General features: G+C 46.4%; 3 protein-coding genes and 1 long non-coding RNA gene across 4 annotated transcripts; 2 read left to right on the top strand and 2 right to left on the bottom strand.

Annotated features, from left to right (window-relative positions):
• Nucleotides 1-8,553: 8,553 nt before the first annotated feature.
• On the top strand, nt 8,554-10,683 carry LOC127348581 (REF/SRPP-like protein OsI_017815). Its single transcript, XM_051374564.2, has 3 exons — nt 8,554-8,811; nt 8,896-9,147; nt 10,001-10,683. Exons 1-3 carry the CDS (start codon nt 8,761-8,763, stop codon nt 10,454-10,456), a joined length of 759 nt encoding a protein of 252 aa, XP_051230524.1. The 5' UTR covers nt 8,554-8,760; the 3' UTR covers nt 10,457-10,683.
• A 980-nt stretch (nt 10,684-11,663) lies between these two features.
• LOC127348558 (BTB/POZ and MATH domain-containing protein 1-like) lies at nt 11,664-13,560 on the bottom strand. The gene is made up of 2 exons (XM_051374549.1): nt 13,331-13,560; nt 11,664-13,182 (listed from the first exon to the last, which is right to left on the bottom strand). Coding segments are annotated over exons 1-2 (1,038 nt in total). The 5' UTR covers nt 13,332-13,560; the 3' UTR covers nt 11,664-12,145.
• Nucleotides 13,561-15,640: 2,080 nt separating this feature from the next.
• On the bottom strand, nt 15,641-17,468 carry LOC127348570 (BTB/POZ and MATH domain-containing protein 2). The gene is made up of 2 exons (XM_051374558.2): nt 17,247-17,468; nt 15,641-17,113 (listed from the first exon to the last, which is right to left on the bottom strand). Coding segments are annotated over exons 1-2 (1,014 nt in total). The 5' UTR covers nt 17,248-17,468; the 3' UTR covers nt 15,641-16,100.
• A 2,674-nt stretch (nt 17,469-20,142) lies between these two features.
• Nucleotides 20,143-23,320, top strand: LOC127348546 (uncharacterized). The gene is made up of 2 exons (XR_011753992.1): nt 20,143-20,384; nt 22,054-23,320. It is a non-coding gene; the product is annotated as an uncharacterized lncRNA (long non-coding RNA).

The raw sequence follows: 23,320 nt of genomic DNA, 5'->3' as shown, positions 1-23,320 counted from the left end.
CTTATCTTTTACCATATGCTTTGTTCGTTGTAAATATGATCTTATGTATACTTACAAACTACCACCGGGAAATATTTCCTAATACCTCTTGTCCTAGGACAATTGGTAATCAATTATGAGGTAGATATTTTTTGATCATATCTACATTGGCTCTTGTATTTATATTGCCTTATTTATTGCCATGAATTTGTTGTGCTTTGACTCCCATGTGTCTTCCTTGCATCTTATGGATCTAAGTTGTCTATTCAAACTTTCTTAGCATTGTTAGAAGATATAGGTAGCGTGATGATCCTAGTTTTGTGCATTTTGTATTCATATAAAAAATCCTAGATAATGCACCAAACTTGGGGGAGCTCTTCTATATTATTAGAATGCTTAACATCTCTTGATCTTTATCAAAAATTTAGTTTTGGGAGACATAAAATTTTCTTTTTGGTACTTTGTGCCATCATAAAAAGTGTCGAGGGTTTGGTTTATTTGTTGGAACCTTGCTCTCTTGGGAGTTGGTTATCTCATTCCTTTGTGATTAGGTTTAATTAGCTTCTTATAATGAGATAAGTCTTTGGTCAATCTTGTGTTGATTTGATTCTTTGATATAATTTGGACAACCATTGTCTCTTGGTTTATTTGGTGTTTTGTCCAAATTGTATCTTCCTTTGGCTCTTGAAAGTATTGTGCATGCATATTTAATATATGTATATCTTATGTCATGTGTCACTTTCTTTGATCCAATATATAGGGTAAACTCCATCAAATCCTAATTTGGCTAAGATGTGCATGAAATTCAATTTCATATCTATATGCACATAGAATTGTGGAGTTTGTCCTATATGTTGTAGTGTGTCTAACTACTTCGGACCCAATTAGTTTGGGGACCTTTTTGTACTTTCCCTTTGTGTTAGGTACAATGGATATGCATTGGATGCTTGTCTCACTCTTGGGAATAAGTGGTGACTCAATGGTAACTTGAGGCAAGATAGGATGGTCAACGAACACATATCTACTACATCCACACCAATGCTATCTTGGTAACAAGTATCTTCTCATGCATACTTTTCTTGTATCCAACCTTATGGTTGCATCTTGGCATGAATTTCTTGATTTGCAAATATTGTGCTTTTTGGCAAAAGTCTTAATGAATCCTCTTTATTGTGAATGTGAGTAATTTGAGATGAGTGCATTTGTTGGGAAGTATACTAAATCATGCTCATGATTCATCCATCCCAACTATGCCTATCTAGCAATTTTATTGCATATCAATTCCTCAAGGCTCACACATGTGCAATATCGATGAAAGTGCAAATTGAGTTATTTGTTGTGGTATCCTTTCTTGTGATACTTGTTGCTCCTCTCAAAGTATCTCAACTATCTTCTTTCCCTTGTTGATATTTGTGATATCTTTGATGTGTTTGTGGTTGAAGTTCATGAATGTACAATAAGATAAAATTGAGCCTTTGGCCATGCTATTAAGCAAAAATTCTTATTGGTATATTGCATGACTTCGTCTTGGATATCATGCTATATTTCTTGCGTATCTATTTTGTGGGTGCATGTTTCTTTGTGGATAAATATCTTTGTGATATTGCCCACTTAGTGAAACTTATACACATAAGAGATGATACATCTCCTTTTGATATTTTATTTATTTATTGCGTGTTGATTGGTCATGCTAAGCAATATAATTCATTGAAGACTATGATGATGCTTTTTGCTCATCCTTGTAATAGTCTTATAATATGCTTTATCATGCCTTTCACATATCCTCTTGGTTGAGCCTTTTATTATCGTGCCTCTTACTTGTTGCTCAACTATTTGTTTGTTGCAAGTGTTAAGCTTATTTTTCTATCTATGATCTATTACAAATGTTTGTGTTTCAAATGAGGGAGTGAGGATTCCATGTTATGCATATTGTATTCAAATACAACATTTTAATTTATGCATGTACCTTGGGGAGCTTCCTCATATTATTTAGAGCAATCTTCTTGATCTTATCATAATATCTATCTTTCTTTTGGTATCCTCTTTGTGGTTCATTTGGTTGCTTGCTTCATTTGTTGATGCTTCTTGACTTTGTTATCTTTTTGCAATCTTTGATCCTATCTATAGTGTGATTCCTTCCGAATATTCGTCATTGGATATGTGCATTTGATTCCACTCAAATTATGAGAAATGCACACGCTATGGAGGAACTCTCACTATATTGGCCTTCTAAATTTTTCACCCATTTCGGCAATTGGTGCCAATGGGGGAGAAGTTTGGAGGGTTTAAGGGAATTTGGTTATGTCTTTGCTTTGTGCTTAAGCATGTGCCTTTATTGCATTGCATCTTGTTGCTTTGCATAGTTGAATATTTAGAGGAAACTCCACTAGGCTTTGAATGCCAATATATGCAATGAAAGTCAAGATCATTCACACATGCATATATTATGGGGGAGTTTGCTCTATATATTCAACTTATTTGTTACTTAAATTCCTTATATAAACCCTCTCAAAGAGATTATCATCAATTACCAAAATGGGGGAGATTGAAAGTGCATGGAGCCCCCATGTGTGGTTTTGGTAATTAATGACAATCCCTATGGACTAATGTTTGCATTGAGTTATATTTGTAGGAGTTGTCCATAGGCAATTCTTGAACCATATGTTGGCTTCAAGGTTGCAATAAGAAGAAATTGATGAAGTATATCAAGTGTCAAGTATGTCTTGAAGATGAAGATGAAGTGTGCCCTCAAGTTACTTCAAGACATCAACATGATGAAGAATGAAGAATTGAAGTGCAAGTTCAAGATGAGCCAACTCGAAGAGATCATAAGCTTGAAGCTTGCCATGGAGAAATGAAGTGCTAGTTCAAGATGAGCCATCTCGAAGAGATCCTTTGATTGACTCTTGTCATCCATATGGTGATCATGGATATGTGAAGTTGCGCCGAAGAAGAAGCTCTCCCATGGTGGTTTATGGGGGAGCAATCTACAAGACTTCGTCTAGAAAGCACAAGCAAGAAAGGCGTTCCATCTTGTTGCGGTCAAGATCGTCATCATCGAGCTCAAGTGGAATGCGCAAGTTTAAGGTTTGCTCTTGATAGGGTTTCTTTCTCACCGGTCTCATAGTGTAGTTGGAGACCGGTTTATAGTTTAGTTGCCGTACTATCAAGAGGGCTCTCGAGTGAGTAACTCGATCGTATCATTCGGAGAGAGCTCAAACCTTTGCATCCTTGCATCATCTTTCTTGGTTGTTATTTGGATCTTATCCATGTGATGTTTTAGAGCTTGTGCTTATTCTCATGACAAGCTCTAGTTCATCGAAAACGGATTTCGTATAGATCACTTGTTGCGTTTCGAGTTTGGTTCATCATCATCTTTCTTGGTTGTTATTTGGATCTTATCCATATGGTGATGTAGAGCTTGTGGTTACTTCCATAGCAAGCTCTAGTTCATCGAAAACGGATTCCGCATGAATCACTTGTTGCGTTTTCGATATTGGAGTTTTTCGGTTTCTCGTATTGAGAGGTTTCACTCTAAAATACATAGAAAAACCTACCCCACTTGTTCTTAAGCTTTTCACTCTTTGTTGGGTAGCTCTTGTCATACCCTTTACAACAAAATTGGTTTCACCTAAATCCGAGTTTCCTAACTCAACTTGTTGCATTTTCGAGGTTGGAGGTTTTACCGGTATGTCTTTTTTAGACAGGTCAAACCTTTCGTCTTTTATTTCTATCCTACCTTACTGGACTATGATGGTTCCCTGCATGATCTTGTAGAGCTTGTTACTAGCTTCGAAACGAGCCCAAGATCATCAAAATCGGAGTCCGGATGCAAAAGTTCTTAAAGTTTTCGTATCGGGTGTTTGGGCAAAAAACTGGGGGGCCGGAACTGCCGCCGGAACTGCCGCCGGGAGCACCCCGGCACTGCCGGTGGCGCAAGGCCTGCACTGCCGGCAACCCCGGCACTGCCGGTGGAAAATGGCCAGCACTGCCGGCCACCCCGGCACTGCCGGTGGCACAAGGCCGGCACCGCCGGCTGTCGCGATTTTTGCCCCAACGGGCGAAATCCGAGGCCCCTATTTAAGGCCTTCTTCCTCCTCTTTCTCCCCACTTCTTCTTCCTCCTTTGGCTCTCCACCATTGCTGACCTTGAGAGCTTTCCACATCCCTCTACTCCTCCAATGATTCTTGAATCCATTTGAGGGAAAAGGAAGAGGAGATCTAGATCTACATTTCTACCAATCAAATCCATCTCTTTGTGAGTGGAACTCTCTAGATCTTGATCTTGGTGTTCTTTGTGAATTCCTTTGTTCTTCCTCTCTTATTCCCCCAATAGCTTTTGTAGCTTTGTTGGAATTTGAGAGAGAAGGACTTGAGCATCTTTGTGGTGTTCTTGCCATTGCATTTGGTGCATCGGTTTGAGTTCTCCACGGTGATTCGTGGAGGTGAAAGCAAGAAAGTTGTTACTCTTGGGTTCTTGGAACCCTAGACGGATTCTAGGCCTTTGTGGCGATTTGTTGGGAGCCTCCAATTAAGTTGTGAATGTGTGCCCCAATCTTTGTGTAAGGCCCGGTTTCCGCCTCGAAGGAAATCCCTTAGTGGAACCGTGACCTAGGCCTTTGTGGCGAGGGTCACCGGAGATTTAGGTGAGGCGCCTTCGTGGCGTTCGGTGTGTGGTGTGAGTACCACATCTTGGGGTGAGACCTTTGTGGCGTTGGTGTGCATCGAGCAACCACACCTCAAGGTGAGCCTCTTGTGGCGTTCGGGAGCACTAAGCAACCGCACCTCTCCACCGGAGATTAGCACTCGCAAGAGTGTGAACTCCGGGATAAATCATCGTCTCCCGCGTGCCTCGGTTATCTCTATACCCGAGCTCTTTACTTATGCACTTTACCTTGTGATAGCCATCGTGCTTGAAGTTATATATATCTTGCTATCACATACTTGCTTGCATTGCTTAGAATAAGTTGTTGGTGCACATAGGTGAACAATAGTATATAGGCTTTGGGCTTGACAAAGTAAACGCTAGTTTTATTCCGCATTTGTTAAGCCCATCTCGTAAAAGTTTTAAATCGCCTATTCACCCCCCCCTCTAGGCGACATCCGTGTCCTTTCAGCGGGAGCTCGCCTCCTACGACGGCCCGCCGCCTCCGCCTCCGCGCAACAACGCCGCGGGCCGCCGACGTTGGTGGAGCGCGCCGGGCCGGACACTCGAGGCCGTCCTCGATCACATCGAGGGCGGAAACTTCCCGGTGCTCACGATGCCCCCTCCATCGAGGGCATCGGCGAGCCGCCGCCGGGGAAACGTCTGGCAGCCACGGCGCATGGCTGCCAGCTCGTCGTCTTCCGGATCGGCGCCGAGGTCATCCTTGGCGCCGGTGAAGAGGGAGGAGGCGACGTCGCCTTCGACACCGGTGCGCGTCAAGAAGGAGCCGGCGTCTCCGCCGCCGACCAGAGGGCGCAGCAGCGGCGCCCTCGTCATCCGCGACCAACCCTCCCAGCCTGGGCGGAAGAGGAAGGCGGTGAAAAAGGAGGACGCCGCGGCCGCCGCCGCAAACAGGCTCGCCGAGGAGGAGGCGAAGCGCGCGGAGGACGCTGCCGTGGCGGAGGCGATCGCCAGGTCGCTCAACGACCTGGTGCCCGCCGACAACGCCCTCCCCGACGACGCCGCCCTGGCGTGGTCCAGGCGCGAGTGGGAGCGCGAGGAGGCGGAGCAGCAGCGGCGGGCTGATGGACACGGCCGCCGCACGCCGACTTCGCCGCGCGCGCCGCTCCAACCGCCGCCGACGACGACGCCGCGCGCTACCGCCGTCCTGCGACGCCTCCATCCGGCGTCGTTGCCCCCGTCGTCGACCTCGAGTCCTCGGACGACGAATGGTACAAGCCATCCCCGGGGTGGGGAGACGACGGCCAGGGCAGCAGCCGCCAGGCCGCGCCGCCGAAGGTGCCGAAGGTCGAGGACGACGGCTCCGACGACGGCGGCGACGACTACACGGTGTTCTACCGCCATTTGGGCATGTAGAGCACCGTGTTTTAAAATTAGCATTTGAATTCCCCTAGCCGAATTCGAAATATAGTCGAATTCGGCCTCTATGTATTAACTCCGCCCGTTTTAGTCTAAATATCATTAAATTTAGTCTATATTTGCCCGAATTTAGCCGAAGTTTATCAAGTTTTCGTTTTTCAAACTCGCATCGTCGTCTTCGCCTGGGCACGCGGCTGGGAAACTACTCCTCCCCACGCTAAATCTTCCTCCAATCCGGACGAAAATTTCGCCGGATTTGGGCGTGGGGAGCGCCAACGAGTGGGGATGCTCTTATGCTCTTGTTGGCTTTGTAGCTTCGACAGAGTTGCGGTCCGCTTTGGAGGGAAAGGCTGAGTAGCTACGCTATGAACTTCTCGACATGGCTTCCTTTCGTATTGATGAGACGGTCCAGCCTCTACATGGTGTCATTGACTCAATGCAACGCTAGATGCTAATGATTGAGAGTATTTTGGGTGTGGTCTAAGCCTGCGTTAGCTAGGCTCTCCTTGACACCGCATGTGTTATACAGAGTTCTCCTGAGTTGCGCCTTTTTGGTTGTGCCTGATGTGGATTTCACGAACGAGAGTGGAGCACGTCTTTATGGTAATTTCTCCCCTAGTGCGAGGGCTAGCTTGACATTCATGGCTTCAGTGCTGCAAAACCATACCCAAGCTTAGGAGTTGTGTGGGGAATTTGTTCTGCCTCAGTCCATCTAGCAAGTGAAGGTGGACTTGCTCGAGATTCAGTTCTAGCTTCACCGCCGAGCTAGGCGCTAGACATCGAGGAGAGTGACGATGTGGACAGTGGGATCTGGTTCTCACCTAAGTCAATTGGGCATGTGATTCATGTAGGTGGCGTGGTTGCTAAATCCGGAGCATTGACACATGTGCCCAAGTCTCTCTTCACTAAAGAGATTTGCGATTTCCTTGCTACTTTGACTGCTACTAACCCTGGATCTGGCAATATGACTGGTTTCCATTGAAGGAAAAGGACATACGGGATAAGATCAAGATGGCGGTGCGATAGCCCTAGACTAGTCATTGTGAAGGAGAAATGAAACAAGTGTAGAAGAAAACAAGAGTTGCCCCATAGGAAAGGCGTCCACGGTTGCCTGATGGATGACTCTCAGCATCTTGGCCTGTCATCATGGTTGTGGTCGTCTTCGTTGCCTTGCCGATGTGTTTTTCTCGAGCTACAACCGGCAGATCAGTGCACGCTGGCGATGTTGTGAATCTTCTTTTTGGAGTGTTGGCGGAGTATTGTGTTTGGAGCGTTTCTACTCATGTTTGTGTGGTCGGTCTCGTGTTTTGGGGAGTAGCCAGTTTGTCTCATGGAGTTGTAGGTAGGTTTTTTCTTAATTAGTGAATGAGTTGAATCTTCTGCCTCAGCTTTCAAAAAAATATAGTCCGTGGACTACACATTGTAGGATGAGATAGTTGGAAGTGCCTAGTAATCAACCTAATAGTCTTTACCTTGTTTAAAAAAATAGTGTTTACTATTTCTTTTATTTCTGACTTAATTATGTTGGCCATATTGTCTGAATTGAATTGTCCTGAAGTATACATGTTTTGTAAAAGAAAGAAGGAAACGTCGATGAGCCGTGTTAACTGGAACTGCATTCGGTATCCCGATGCCGTTTACTTGGACGTGCTGCTTGCGCATACATAATTGACCGCCCAGGAGCATCCCGACTACTCCCTCCGTTCGCAAATAAGTGTATATCTAGATTTTGTGTTTAGTCAAACTCTTTAAACTTTGATCAAATATATAGAGAAAAAGTAGTAACATTTATGACACTAATTTGGTATCCCGAGATTCGTTTTGAAATGTAGTTTCAAATTATATCAAAATCTCATTATATATGTTGCTACTTTTTTTTTCACGGTTGGTCAAAACTTAAAATGTTTGACTTAGTATAAAAGCTAGAAGTACACTTATTTGTGAACAGATGAAGTAGTCTACATGATAGCATCAGCATGGTCCTGTCGATAAGATAAGTTCACTAGCTCCACTAGGAGATCAAATATAATTAGTGATGAAGGGATAGCTGCTAAGATCAAAACTTAACGACTAGATTAGTCCTGATTAGGTTGTGCGGATAGTAAACTAAGCTTGTGTATGCAAGATTCTAAGTGACGTACTCTACTGTGCCCGTGGTGGAGGGGTTTTGGTTCTGTGGTCGGCACAAGACTACGAGTCTCTATTGTGCGAAAAATATGTCCTGCTGCGGGGTCCAACCACAGGCCTCTCTGGATCGAGTCTCGAAACTTCCAGTTTATTCCTCTTTGTTCGTACTAAAAAAAATGTTGATCAACGGAAAAGGAAACAGCGGACGACGGCGTTCACACGCTCGCAGCACCCGTCCCGCGTGAATGCAAAACCGCCCCCACCGGCACGCGGGCCCCGTCCACATCACCCACACCCACCGACATGTGGGCCCGTTGTAACTTACCCCACCGTCAGCGACCCGTAATGGCACCCTTCTGGAAGCCCCGCCGCTGACGCGAAACGGACAGGCGCACCCGCTCGCCTCGATTAAGCGAAAATTCCTTAACTCCGAAGGCAAAAAGGAACGCGTCCGAACGTTTCCTCATCTCTCTATAAGAGATCCGATTCCCCACCTCCTCCGAATTCATCCACCAAATCCTCAAAACCCTAGCAGCCAAATCACCAATCACCCGACCCGATTCGTCTCGTTCTCGTCAAATCCGCCGCAGACCAGCCTCGATCCCCACCCGCGGAAGCGCACCAGCGGAGATGGCGCAGTCCGGCAGCGACGCCGCCCCGATCAGCACGCACCCCACCGAGGTAAGCCGATCTCGCCCCTCTCTTCATCCGATCCCCTTGATCTCTTCTCGAGTTGTTCGCTGATCTGCGGTTTGGGTTGTGCAGGAGGAGGAGGTGACGGTGGAGCGGACACCCGAGGAGGAGGAGGCCAGGCTCAGGTACCTCGAGTTCGTGCAGCAGGCGGCGGCGCAGGCGGTCGTGCTGGCCGCCGCGGCATACGCCTACGCCAAGCAGGGCGCGGGGCCGCTCCGCCCCGGCGTCGACCACGTCGAGGGCACCGTCAAGGCCGTCGTCGGGCCCGTCTACGACCGCTACCACGCCGTGCCGCTCGACCTCCTCAAGTTCCTCGACCGCAAGGTGAGCACGCACGACCAACTAAATCCCCCTGCCACTAGCTTATTATTCTCTTGGCTGTTTTTGCTGTATATGCGAGGATTTGATGTTCAGTTTAGACCCTAGTGCCCTGTGCTCCTCAATATCCACATGAGTTAAGGGGATGAAATTTGGGGTTAGCCCTGTCTGATCTTGCTACTGATATTTGTTCATACATTCCTCTGGATGACTAATCAATTGCATGCTATACTCGCCCTCAAATTGCACTCATGATTTCGTTGGAAGTTCAGTGCTCTTGCCTAAAAATTGAGGTGTTTATTAAACCATTCTCATCAGCTACACACGTAGTACTACAGTACATGAGGATGCAACTGGTTGTCACAATCTGTCTGTTTGGTGCTGGCTTGTAGGTTTGACTTGTAGCGGCTTAGTTGGTGGCTTGGTGCTAGGCAATGATTAATTGAGATCATTTCGGCTGAGATGTCAACTTCTTCTCTTGCATCTAACCTGGCAATTCAGTAAAATGGGATTTGACTACGAGGTAGCTGCCATGAATTAGATAATAATGTGCAATGTGGTGGCATCAAAGAATGGGACTTAATTGTTCAATTGGCTTGAGGCAAGATGCACCTTGTCTTGCTTGACTTGTAATCTCCATTTTAATAGCTGCAAAAGTAACACATACGTCTAGTCTGGCACATGATATGTGACACACTGCTTACATGCCTAAGAACAATACAGTGTTACTCGATTCACTAGAGTGTTTCTTGCGAATTCTCGGGATGGGGTTAGTAGCATTTTCTATGAACTGAATGTTATGTCCATGCTCTCTGTCTTGCACAACGGTCTCACTGATGCTGAATGTTCAATTTGTCAGGTCGACGAGTCTGTCCAGGAGCTGGACCGCCGTGTCCCCCCGGTTGTGAAGGAGGTGCCGACCTATGCCCGCTCTGCGGCGGCTGAGGTGCACAAGACTGGCTTAGTTGGCACCGCCACCGGCCTGGCCAAGTCTGCCATTGCTCGCGCTGAGCCAAAGGCTCGCGACCTCTACACCCGCTACGAGCCTGTGGCGGAGCGCAAGGCTGCTGAAGCTTGGGCTGCCCTCAACCGTCTCCCTCTTGTTCCATCGGTGACCAGGGCTGTCCTCCCCACCGCTGCACAGCTCTCAGCCAAGTACAACTCTGCCGTGCTTGATGGGGCGAAGCGCGGCAACTCTGTTGCCACCTACCTCCCGCTTGTCCCCACGGAGCGCATCGCGAGGGTGTTCTCCTACCCGCCTACCGACGCTGCTGCCACCTCGGCTCCTGAGATGCAGCCCATCCCGACGCAGTAATGATGATAATTTCATCAAGCCTGAATTATGTTACTCCCTAGTAGCTAGTATCTTGTGTAGTGTCTTGTGAACTGGGTTGTCGTGTGGATGTTACTACGGTTTCTGCATGTGTATGGAGGTGACTTGTACTGTGCTGCAACATCTGCTTTGAGTTTTAGTTTGTTGCATGAACCATTTGTAATGTTCTAAATCCAAATTATATGAATAATCCATCTGTACATTCACCATTTGCTGTGTCTGTTGTATAACTCAGTTATTTCTCATTCTTCGTAACAATTCCTTGAATGTATTTAGACTCCATTGCTCTAATGGCGAGCCAGTATAGTCTTCAACTATTTCCAGCTCTCGAGCATATTCCAGGGTAGAATAGATCTTATCAGAAGATTTAGCGTGCGGTTGGGATATTTTACCCCAAGCAAATGGAATACCAATTTCTCAAGCTTTCCGTCACGAATTATGTTAACTAATAGCTAGTATGTTGTGTAGTGGTTCTTGTGGACTGGGGTATTAATCTGTCTGTATGGATGGCTGTTGCTGTTGTGCTGCAACATCTACTCGAGTTTTAGTTTACTGCATGAACCATTTGTAATGCTTTAAATTTACATGATAATCCATCTGTAAATTCGTACCATCTGATGCGTGTATGTTGCATTACTACAAATCATTTCTCTTCTGTAGCAATTCCTTGAATGTATTACTCAGTTGCTCTAATGGTGAGCCAGTATAGTCTTCTACTCCTTCCAGCTCTCCTGCTATGTTACATAAGAATTATTAGGTGTGCATGTTTCAGGGTAGAATAGTTCTCGTCAGAAGATTCACTGATTTAGCATGGGTATGTGATTTTGACCCAAAACAAATAAAATGGAGTACCGATTTCCCAAGCTTCCATGAGGATGACAGCTCCAAACGCGCGGCAGATTCCAGCATCCATAGGACATCATCTACCGTAAAACAAATTGATCCGAAATATGTTGGACCATTCGTCAGTTCTTTTCTTCACTACAACACACACGCCAGTTCATTATAACAGCACCAGAACAATTCTTCACAACCATGCTGATTTTGGAATTTTTCAATCGAACAAAAATATAGCACCCTCTTCTTTCTCTATTGCCAGATCTTCGCTTTTAAGAGAACACATATCTAGACGCAGACAACTGCTTCCATACTAGTCAGCGAACTAATTCTCGTAACTAAAAACAAAAGGTAACACTGAAGTATGCAATAGGTATAGTCCAGAACTTTGTCATGACAACTTAAGCACTCAGATCTCCTGAGCTCTGACATCCTCTCCAAATTAGAATGATCATACAGTACCAAATTGGAGTACTTTAGACTACATATATCTAGATAGTTCCACAAGCATAGCTCAAGTAAACATCTTAAGAAGCTTCAGGGCATGGCATATCCAAAAGAAAAGAAACAAAAACACAAATGGGCTGCTAATTTGCTACGCCATCCTTAACTTTGCATCCGAGATCTGACAGAACGCTCGGGTCACCTCAGCTATCGGCATCAGTACTCGGTACCAACTGAGCCCAACACTTAACAAGACTCTCTGCATTATCAAGCTCCCAGGCTCCCTACTCAGCAAATAGAGACTTGCAGCTTGACAAGATGTCAGATAATACTAACCATATACCAAAACACCATACTAGAGCTATGCTTGAACGCCTGAAGTTACACATGTTATGTCCTAAACCTCCTTTTGAGCTCAGCAACGATCAATGGGAATTTTAGAACCGATGCATAACCATCAGTGAAAATAGCCTCCTTGAAATTTTCCTCCTGAACAAAGAAGTCCATGCACTTCTTTTTCAACTCTTGGCAGTTGTAGGTTTCAGCGCAAGCTAAGATAGTTGCAACTGTATATACCGACACTTTATCCCATAGCTTCCGGGCACAAATAAACTTCAGCCTGTCAAGCGCATACCGATCGGCTGCAGCGAGTAGATTCTGAATCTTCTCAGTGGAAGAGTCCTGATGCTCGTCTTCTGCGGGCAATTCATCTGTGTATATGAACCGTAACATAGTTTTAAATGTTGCAGGTGTGATGTCGTGCAGCGTGATGGACGACATTGTAGCCTCGGCCATGGAACCGAAGAGCTCTGCTTTGAAGACAGGTGAGCGGGCAGCAAGCACTGCTCGGTGAGCAGGGAATGTCTTGTCGTCGACGATGAATGCCACATCTGTCCCGTCAGTCTCATCTAGCAGGCGGCCAATATGGGTCCCAATGTCTGAAGGCGGCACAGGAATAGGATTGTCATCGATGACCATGACGGCGCACACAAGTGTGATGTGACCCTCTGTTAAGAAATTTTCCTGAACAGAAGTCCTCTTGATGAAACGAGTCCATCCCCAGGTGTCAACGAAGTCTTTATCTCCCAAGATTTCGAAGGTTTCCAATGTCCTTCCTGCGTTCAAGGACGTAGACAGTTTGCTGTTCCCACCCATCATGAAAGCCTCGAAGACGGCCTTGACACTACAGGATTTGCTCATGTGGCTGAGGAAGATAGAAGTATACTCGCCATTGTCTTCGTCAGTCTCGCCACGCGGGAAAAAATCAACCCTCCAGAGGTGTCCCCCTGCCGAGACAACGTCGGAGCGGACGGCCTTCCCGATGGGAAGCTGCTTACTTTGCTCGTAGTCGACTCTGAACTGAAAGACAGAAGAACCCAGAATGGTGGTCTTCGCATCCGGCTCTGACATCTTGGCTCGCTTGCTCACTGAACAATTTTTAAGCCAATGTAAGAAGAAATTACCGCAAAACAAATCGAGCAAAGCAACAGAAGTTACGACAAAATTGACAATATATGAAAAGCTAGGGAATGATTCAATCCGCGGAATCGAGATAGAGCACAAGAGGGCACTCACTGGCTCGACAGCTGCCGGTAGTGGCGGCGGTTCGTCTGCTGGCGAATGGTGCTGAGGCGCTGCCGACCGCTCCTGCGAGCTCCCCGCACCCGTCCCGGAACCTCCGGCGTACGCCGTGTGCCCGCCTCCTCTGCCCTGCTGCTGCTCGTCGGCTGCACTTGTGGCGCCGCCCCTCGCAGCGGAACCCTTGGGCACAGCACTGTTCTTTGCGGGCTTCCAACACGGGAGGTGCGTACATGGGCCGCACAAGCGTCAGTATTTACGAAACAGTCAGTATTTTATTTGCAACGTCGCGGCGGTCGCAATCTTACTTAGCGATGCAAATCACCACGAAAACACGAAAGCAACAGGCATCTATAATCTCCCGCCTAAAACACAACAAGCATGACTATTTTAGAGACCTCTTACAACAGCGCCGAGCGCAGGTCCAAGGTCCCCACCTCCTTCCATGAGCCGCAAAGAGGGGAGACGGGACCCATCGATTTCTAGTCGGAGACAAAGAAGACGAGCAGATGGCGGTGGCTATGGTGAAACCCTAGATCACCGTCTTCTTCATAGCGATAGAGGAAAGTGCTGGAGGATAACAATGTATAGTTTCCTTCAAAACAATATTTGTACTACTTAGAGTAAGTGTCACGTCTGTCATTAGAATAATTTTTTGGAACCAGACTTCCATTAGTACGCCCCCAACCGGGTTCCCATTTTTTCTTGTTTCAAACATTCCTTGTTTCATGATTTTTTGAGTTAACGGAAAATATAGCACTCTTTCTTTCCATTGTCAATTATTTTTAAGGATAAACCACATTTATGTTGGGACATCCAGTTCCTTGCTGGCAGCGAGACTATTTCCCTTCTAACAATTTCGCGAAATAGAATCTTGTTGTGTTTTGTTGAGGCCCAGTGTACATATCACAAATTTCAGTTATTAGATGAATCAAGGAATAGAACTACACACTGAAGATCGCAAAAGTTATACTCCAGAGTTTTGTCATGAAAATATAACTATACATAAGTAATCCTCCAAACATGTTTTCTCCTCACTATATTAATATAGCAACCGCACGATACAACTACGAGGGGCAAACAACACAAACACGCTCAGGAGAAAGAAAAAAAAAACAAGAGAAAGAAAGAGGATTTAATGCTAACAACACAAAATCGACAAAGCGATGGTGACCCGCAAACGTTGCGCCCTTCAGAGAAGTCCCACCATGCTCCAATGCCGTTGAATCGTCACATACCAAGCAACACATTGAAGAAGGGATGCGACGATGACGACGCTGCTGACGGGCTGGTCCTAGAATTTTTCCCGGTACACGGAGGGGAGTGGAGAAGGGGTACACCCGACACCATTCAATAAGGAAGGGTGGCGCCCGCAGGTGTCACCGTGTTGGTGCCGTACGAACAGATAAGGATTTCGCCCGACCCCTAAAAAACCCTAACCCTCGACAATCCATAGCATTCACCAAACTTATCGCCCGTCAACATGCGCCACCATGATCTTGCGGTCATCATCATCATCTCACCCTGGCAAACGATGTGAAGCCGGCCGGACCGAGAAGAGACAGCGGTAGACAAGGGGTGGCAGTACCGCTACCACGTGGGGAGGAGCAACTTCCATCACCATGGACAATGAGAGATCTGCCTTGAATTAGATAATGTGCAATGTGGTAGCATCACGGAATGGAATTTAATTGAACAATTGGTTTGAGGCAAGATGCACCTTGTCTTGCTTAACTTGTAATCTCCATTCTAATAGCTGCAAAAGTAACACATACGTGTAGTCGGGCACAGGAAATGTGGCATGCTGCTTACACGCCTAAGAACAATACAGTGTTACTTGATTCACTAGCGTGTTTCTTGCTAATTCTTGGGATGGGGTTAATAGCAACTATGAACTACACAAAAGTAACACATCATCAGAACAGTGAATACTTTTGGTTTCAAGTGGTTTTAGTCGCATGATAACCTAAGGACACTCACTGACTCACAGGACTAATAAACCGGGCCGGTTGGAGTCGCATGCTCTTTTGGTTTCAAATATTCCATGTTTGCTGATTTTGGAAATATTCAGTTGAACAAAAAAAAAAATAGCACCCACTTTTTCTATTGCCAGATCTTCGCTTCATCAGAAAACATATCTAGACGAAGACAACTGCTTCCATACAAGTGAGCGAACTCATTCTCGTAACTAAACATAAATAAACCAAAATCAAGGTTGTGCTTTTTGTTACCAGAAGGCACCATCCTGATGATATCACCCATTTCAGTTATCAGATACATTGAAGAATTCGAGTAAACACTGAAGTATGCAAAAGGTAATAAGGTATAGTCCAGAATTTTGACAACATACACAGTAAGCATTCAGATTTCCTGAGCTCTGATATGCTTTGCAATGATCATATCGTAGCATCGAGTTAAGACTACATATATCTAGATAGTTGCACAAGCATTGCTCAATTAAACATCTTAAAAAGCTTCAGGGCACCTGACTTCACACGACATGTCCAAGCCAACAGAGAAACAAAAACACAAATGGGCAGCTGATTTAACACAACATCCTTGACTTTGCATCTGAATTATCTGACAGCCAACTGCAGCTCCCCTCACTTATCAGCATCAACAAAGCCCAACATATAACAAGGTTCTGCAATATCAAGCTCCTAGCCACTCAGTAAACAGAAACTGTATGCTTGGCTTAACGTCAGAAAACTACTCAATATATACCAAAACACCATCCTAGAGCTAAGCTTGAACCTCAGAACGCATGTTATGCCCCAACCCTCTTCTTCAGCTCAGCAATGATCGATGGGAACTTCAGAAGCAACATTGCGTAACCATCGGTGAACATGACCTGTTTGAAATTATTCTCCACTGCAAAGAAGTCGATGCACTTGTTTTTCAACTCCTGACAATTGTATGTTTCGGCGAAACCTAAGATAGCTGCAACTGTATCTACCGACACTTTATCCCATAGCTTCTGGGCACAGATGATCTTCAGCCTGTCAAGCGCATACCGATCGGCTGCAACGAGTAGATTCTGAATCATCTCAGTGGAAGAGCCCTGATGCTCGTCTTCTGCAGGCAATTCATCTGTGTATATGAACCATATCAAAGTTTTAAATGTTGCAGGTGTGATGTCGTGCAGCGTGATGGAGGACATTGTAGACTCGGCCATGGAACCGAATAGCTCTGCTTTGAAGACTGGTGAGCGGGCAGCAAGCACTGCTCGGTGAGCAGGGAATGTCTCATCGTCAATGATGAATGACACGTCTGCCCCATCAGTTTGATCTAGCAGGCGGCCAAGATGGGTTCCAATGTCTGAAGGCGGCACCAGAATAGGACTGTGGTCGGTGACCATGATGGTGCATACAAATGTGACGTGTCTCTCTATTAAGAATCTTTTCTCCAGATCAGGAACCACCATCAACAATCCCCAGTTGTCGCTGCCCTTTGTATCTCCACTGGCTTCAAAGGTTTGACATAACCATTGCATAGCCGGCTTAGATGGTGTGCCATCCCTACCCATCACGAAGGCCTCGAAGATGGCCCTGGCACTTCTGGATTTGCTCATGTGCCTGAGGAAGATAGAAATGCCCACATCGTCGTCGTCAGAGAAAAACTCAATCCTCCAGAGGTGTCCCCCGGCAGAGACAACGTCGGAGAGGATGGGGTTGCCAATGGGAAGCTGCTTGAATTGCTCGTAGTAAACTCTGAACTGCACGGAAGAGCCTACAACAGTGGTCCGCGCCTCCGGCTCTGACATCTTGGCTCGCTTGCTCACTGAACAATTGATATGCATTGCCGAAAACAATTAAGCTAAGCATAAAAAATACTACCACAAATTTGACAATGCTTCACGGCCTAGCGAATGGTTCGACCGGGCGAATCAAACAAAGTACAGGAGGGCACTCACTTGCTCGACAGCTGCCGTCCGTGGCGGCGGTTGGCCGGCTGGTGATGGCGATTGGTGCTGAGGCGCTTGCGGCCGCTCCACCGACCTCCCCCACGCGTCCAGGAACCTCCGCCGTACACCGGATGTCCGCCTCCTCTGCCTTGGCGCTGTTCGTCGTTCGCACTAGGGGCGCCGCCGCTCGCACCGAAACCCTTGAGCACAAAGCTGTTGTTTGCGGGCTTCCAACACGTCAGGTGCGTGAATGGGCCGCGGTAAGACCCATTGATCAGGTACGAATCTTTTCCCTTTTGCTTTTTATTTTGCTGTTTCTTTTCTCTTAATATTTTCAGTTTTCCAAAATAACATTTTTCTAGAAGAAACGTTTTCGCGAGTTTTTTAAAATAGGAAAATTTTCAAATTTGAATAAATTTTAAAATCTAAACATTATTATACCACCTTAATCTAAATATGCCCTCTCTTTAAAATAGTTTCCTTTTTGTTCACTGAAGAATTTTCAAGCAAATGTTACAAAAAGAAAGAATTGAACAAGCAAAAGAAACTAACGCAAATTTGCAAGTGACAATCAAAGGAACCGATCCAGAGCAGCAGAGGACACTCACTGGCTTCCTGTTGGCCTCCTGATGGTTGCGATCGGTGTTGATCAGGCGCCACCCGCCGCTCCTCCGACCTCCCGGCACCCGTCTCTGATCCTCCGCCGCTGCTCTGCCTGCCCGTCGCTGCTCGTCGCCTGCTCTCGTGATCACCGCCCCTGGCAACTTGCTCCGCGCAAGATGGCGCCGAAACCCTTGAGCCAAGAACACTCGTCAATTTCCGTTGCTGTGCAGGCTTTGAAGATTTAGATCGATTCTCACGTGGGTGTGCGCAATATGGCGTTTAACCTAGCTAGCTGAGAGAAACTTGATCTGATCAGAAACCTAACTAGGTTGAACAAACGTTGGCGATAAATTTTCGGTTTTGCCTACAACTTATACTTTTGTCTTTACTCTCAAACTGCAAAGGCACTAACTATACAGAGGGATTCGCCCAACACGAGGCTACCCGTATGCGATGCAAACACCCTAGTCCCGCAGTCCGGTTTGGTGGTTTACAAACTCACGTGTCACTGTGTCAGCACTCTATTAATTAAACAGAATCTGAACTAGCTCTAGTCCGGTTTGGAGTAGGACTCTTGACTTTTTTTTCTACAGTGTGTAGGACTCTTGAAGTCTAATTCCTAATGCACAGTTCCAAACCAAAGTGTGCCTTTTCCCTAGAGTATGTACGTACCATCTTTGAGAAATCAGTCTCCTTTTCCTAACCATCCGTTTAGAACATCTCCAGCAGAATTGCCAAATTTAGCGGCCGAAACCAATTTTTGGTAGAGGAGAGAAGGTTCCCAAAATTAGGTGATTTCGAGTAATTATTTTGAATCCGAGGGAGTACCTAAAACTGGATACCCATATCTTACGGGATTTGTACAAACTGTTTTTTTTTTTTTTTTTTTTTTTTTTTTTTGACTGAGCACTTTTCCCCCTTCCCCTCTCTCAGTGCTGAATAGTAGCTCCCGAGTCTTCCTCTCTGTGTGGGGCCTCTCCGATGCCCTCTCCGCCGGATTAGCCGGCCGGAGCTGGACATGGAGCAGAGCCAGAGTAGTTTCTAGTTGTTTTAGGGTTTGTGCTTTGTCCTTCATGGCGTCTTGGAGTCGGTCACCGGATCTCTTCGGCCGGATCGGGTGCGTTCTTTGCTCCGTCTTCTTCGTCGGCCCGCTCTCGTGGCAGGAGCGGTTGCTTACGAGGGATCTGGAGCGAGACATCTCCAGCAATAAGGCCGTCTCTCCCTTCTACTCTGGCGATATGCCGTTGCTGCGTCGTTCTCCATCGCCTCCGAGCGGCCGATCGGAGAAGGTTCCTTCTGCTGCTCTGCTACTGTCCATGGTGGATGGAGGCGGATTGCAGTAGATTTGGAGAAGGCGCTATCTCAAATAAGCTCGAAGATCCATCAAATCTGGTGGATTTGTTTTGCCATGTTGTGCTGTGGAGCTTTGGCGCGGGTAAGCTTCCTCCGGCCGGCCTTGGCGGCGAGGGGAGGATGTGGTCTTGCGTTCGCTTCCGGAGCACGGCGATGGTGGGGAAGTTCGATCGCAAAGTGGAGTTCACACACGCAGATTTCCGCCGTCGTGATCTTGGGCAGTGTCGCCGCCACTCCACGCGTTTCTTGAGAGCTTCTTCTCGGCGGCACTTCGCTTTACGTCGTCGAACTTTCTAGCCGAATGGCGGTCGCTTCTCGCCTTGGTCGCCGGAGTCGGATGAGAGTAAGCGTACTGCTGACAGTGCAAGGTCTTGCTCAACCTCCTGGCTTTGATGCTGATATGGAGGCCCTTCGTCTTCAACACGGTGTGCTCCCGCTGCAGCGCTCCAAGTGGCCATGTCCCCGGTGGTGCTGTGGTTGACCGTGTTTGCAAGATCTGTGAAAATCTCGGTGGTGATGGAGCTGGAAGAAGACCTGGACTGGATCGCGTTTTCTTTTTTTATTCTAGGGTCTTTAGTGCAAATTTCAGGGATCTGGTTGTACTTTTGTTTTCTTCTGTGATCCTTTCTGTAAGTTGTAACCCACCGACGATGCAATGAATGCAGTTTCGGGGTCCTTCGAGGCCCCTTCCCCTGTCAAAAAAAAAAAAAAACTGTTTTTTTTTTGTCGTTTATATTTGTATGTGTAATCTGCCAAAAGGGCTTGTAGTGACCCAAGTTGACCTTGTAGGCTTTGTGTGTAGGGGTCCTTACTCGTCTTTTCATAAAACGCATATCCATTTGGGGCTGGTTTCAGAGTGGAGCACTGAGTTTCACAGTGCCGCTTTCTATTTCGAACGGCGAGCTTCTAATTGTTAGAGATAAAATAGCAGTTAGCAGTTAGCGTTAGATATAGGCTAACTTGTCAGTTATTATCTAGCGTTGTTCAAACGCTGCCCATACCGAAACGACACCACGTCTATTCGGAACAGCCGTGAGGCTTTGTAACCGACATGTAAACGACTCTTGGGGACCTATAAATACCCAGCAGTCCCTTTCAATAAATCATCCATTCACTTCATTCTCACTCGATTCTTCTCACGTTATCAGCACGCTTCGCTCTGAGTAGAGAGCACATGCCAGAAGAAGAAAGGTGAGAAAGAATGGCAACTTTGCCGGAACTAGCCTTTGCCTTTGCAAGGTTCGTCGCAAGACAGTATCGCCCCGCTCGCCGGACCTTCGGTCCTGTTGCCGCCCGTCGCCGCTGGAATTCCGGCCGTCGCTATCAGCGTCGCCCGGACAGGAACGGTGGCCTCCGCCACCGCAGGGCACCATATGGTGTCCACGGCCGCCGTCGCCAGCAGCGTCGCCCGGACAGAAATGGTGGCCTCCACCACCGCAGGGCACCATATATCCACGGTCGCCGCCGCTACGGCCCTGGCGGTGGCCTCCGCCACCACCGCAACGGCAACCGTTCGAGGCCCTGGCGCCACCATAGTGGCAACCGCTGGGTGCAGCGCCGCCACCAGGTGGCCTCTGCCGAACCAGCCGTTGTAGCCGTGCCGGAGGTCGCCGCGGAAGAACTGGTCGATGCTCTAAACGAGGACGAGGCCTCTGCCTCCAACGCCTCTGTGGACGCCGATGAACTACTCAAATGCGAGCGACTCATCGACGACCCAGAGCACGACTTCGCCTACGACACCGTGCCGGAGTTCTCCTCGCCGCCCAACGCGATCCAGCCGGGGGCAGAGATGCAGGAGGTCGAGATCGCGGCTCCCGCACCGGCCGCCCCGGTACTCCGCGCCCAGGCAGAGGAGAACGAGAACGCCGCGCTGATCGACATCCCGACGCCCTTGCCAGAGGCCCGCGTCCTCCTCCGCACCTTCACGTCGGCCATGGCGGCTCGCCCCGCCGAAATCCACGCCGGGACATGGTTCCCCGCGCTCCTCGACATCACCAACCGACTGGGAGGGCTCTGCCTCGAGGACCCTTCCGAGGGGACGAATCGGTGCTGAAGTCACCGTCCATGGCGCCGGCGTGCAGCACGACATGGCCATGGGTGGATCGGGTGAAGAGGATTTCGATTTGGGGTCGTACTCCAGTCGCACCTCCCTGTTCCCCTTTTGACCTGCTCGTGCAAGCGGTGCCTGACACACGCATGGGCCAAGGCCTACAGGCCACGCTCGTGTCACATGGAACAACATAAATGCTGATTTAAATGTACCGTAAATTTATATTTAGGACCCTCAGTTTGTCCTTTAGTCAGCTTAAGCATGTATTATGTTGTAAATATAATACGACATGTTATTTATATATTTGCCTCTAGCATATTATAACATGTCTATTCGGTACAACTATTTTATTTTATCTTATTTTGCATTTGAAATATAATTTCGTGCAAAGCTCTCATTACTAAAATATGAGATAAAAAGAATGTGACTATCTCGAATCATATTTGCGAATCACAAGGTGATGGCATCTACTGTACAAATACAGATTATCCATTACTGTGAGGTATATTCATTTGTCATTACGATGAATGATTATCTCCAAAGTGCTCTTCCAAATATATTGAAGTCAAAGTATAACACAGGGTACTAGATGGGCGTCTACTGACATATGTCAGATTATGCTTCCTAGTACTGAGAGATGTACTCCATAAAATGGAGATTATCTACAATGTGTTAACTTGAAATTCGAAGATCTACACATTTTGGTTTTAAAGCATCAGCTTAAAATTGTTCCTCTAGAACAAAATTGTTGTTTACCAAAATAATTTTATTATCAAGTAAAATTAATAAAATGCATGATCATACATGCAGGAAAAATGGCTGGCATCAACAATAAAGAATTCCAAGAACTACAAGTTGATGGAAGTAACTATCTATCATGGGCCATGGATATAAAGATAAATTTGACTGGACGTAACCTTGGCCCTTGCATTCTCACACCCCCCGAAAATGCCCCAGAAATACCACAAGTGGTAAAGTATGTGGCATTACATTTCATAAGGCACCACCTCCATCCCAGTCTAAAAACTGAATATCTAATGGAGGAGGACCCACTAGCCTTATGGAACTCCCTCAAGGAGAGATATGACCAGCAAAGAGCAGTAATGTTGCCGGAAGCCCAGAGAGAATGGTCTCTCATAAGGTTCCAGGACTTTAAGTCTGTGGTTGCATATAATTCTGCAGTGCATAAGATTAATTCCAAACTGAGATTTTGCAATAAGCAAGTTTCAGACGAGGACTTAATAGAGAAAACCTTATGCACTTTCCACCCCTCGATGAGGATATTGCAACAGCAATATCGTCAACAAAAATACACAAAGTATTCTGAGCTTATATACACATTACTTCAGGCTGAGAAGCATGATGAACTTCTCATGGAAAATCACAATGCTCGCCCAACGGGCGCCATGCCAATCCCTGAAACACATGCTAATGCTCATTTTACTAGTAAATTTGGAAACCGTAAATGGAACTTCCGAAAATTCAAGGGAAAGTGGAAACCGAACAATGGTCAAAAGACCAACGGTCCTTCTAAGGGGAATGGTCAATTTAATAAAAATAACCAAAATGACAACTCTCAAACTTGTCAAATGTGTGGATGTACGAATCATCGTACTAATGAATGCAGTATGCCCGACCACCTCGTGGAACTATACATGAAGTATGGCAAAGAAGTCAAACAAGTTCATGAAAACAAAGCTGAAGCTCACTTCAACGACATACAAGACAACTCTCAAGTTGGTCCATCTCAAAGTTCTATTGAAGAATTCGAGCCAAAAGACGATATCATCCTCGATGAAGACATGCTTGTGGACTACACCCAAGATGTTTTTGGAGACCTCAATTAAACTCCATAAACACTTGATGTCATTTAGCCATTAAATTACTACAAACTGTTATATTGTATAACAATACGTAGAATAAAGTCTATCAGACTATGTAGAATAAAAGTCTATCAGACCATGTATATTGTATTATGTGAATCAGACATAATACTGCAATGTATTTATATTTGATATTTGTAACATAAATACTATGTTGGTGAATATATGAGTAAAAATATATTCTATACATTCAA

The sequence above is a fragment of the Lolium perenne genome, chromosome 1 (genome assembly GCF_019359855.2).
Source record: "Lolium perenne isolate Kyuss_39 chromosome 1, Kyuss_2.0, whole genome shotgun sequence".
Classification (NCBI taxonomy): Eukaryota; Viridiplantae; Streptophyta; class Magnoliopsida; order Poales; family Poaceae; genus Lolium; species Lolium perenne.
Note: the sequence above shows the minus strand (reverse complement) of the source record. Positions and strands in the feature narration are given on the sequence as shown.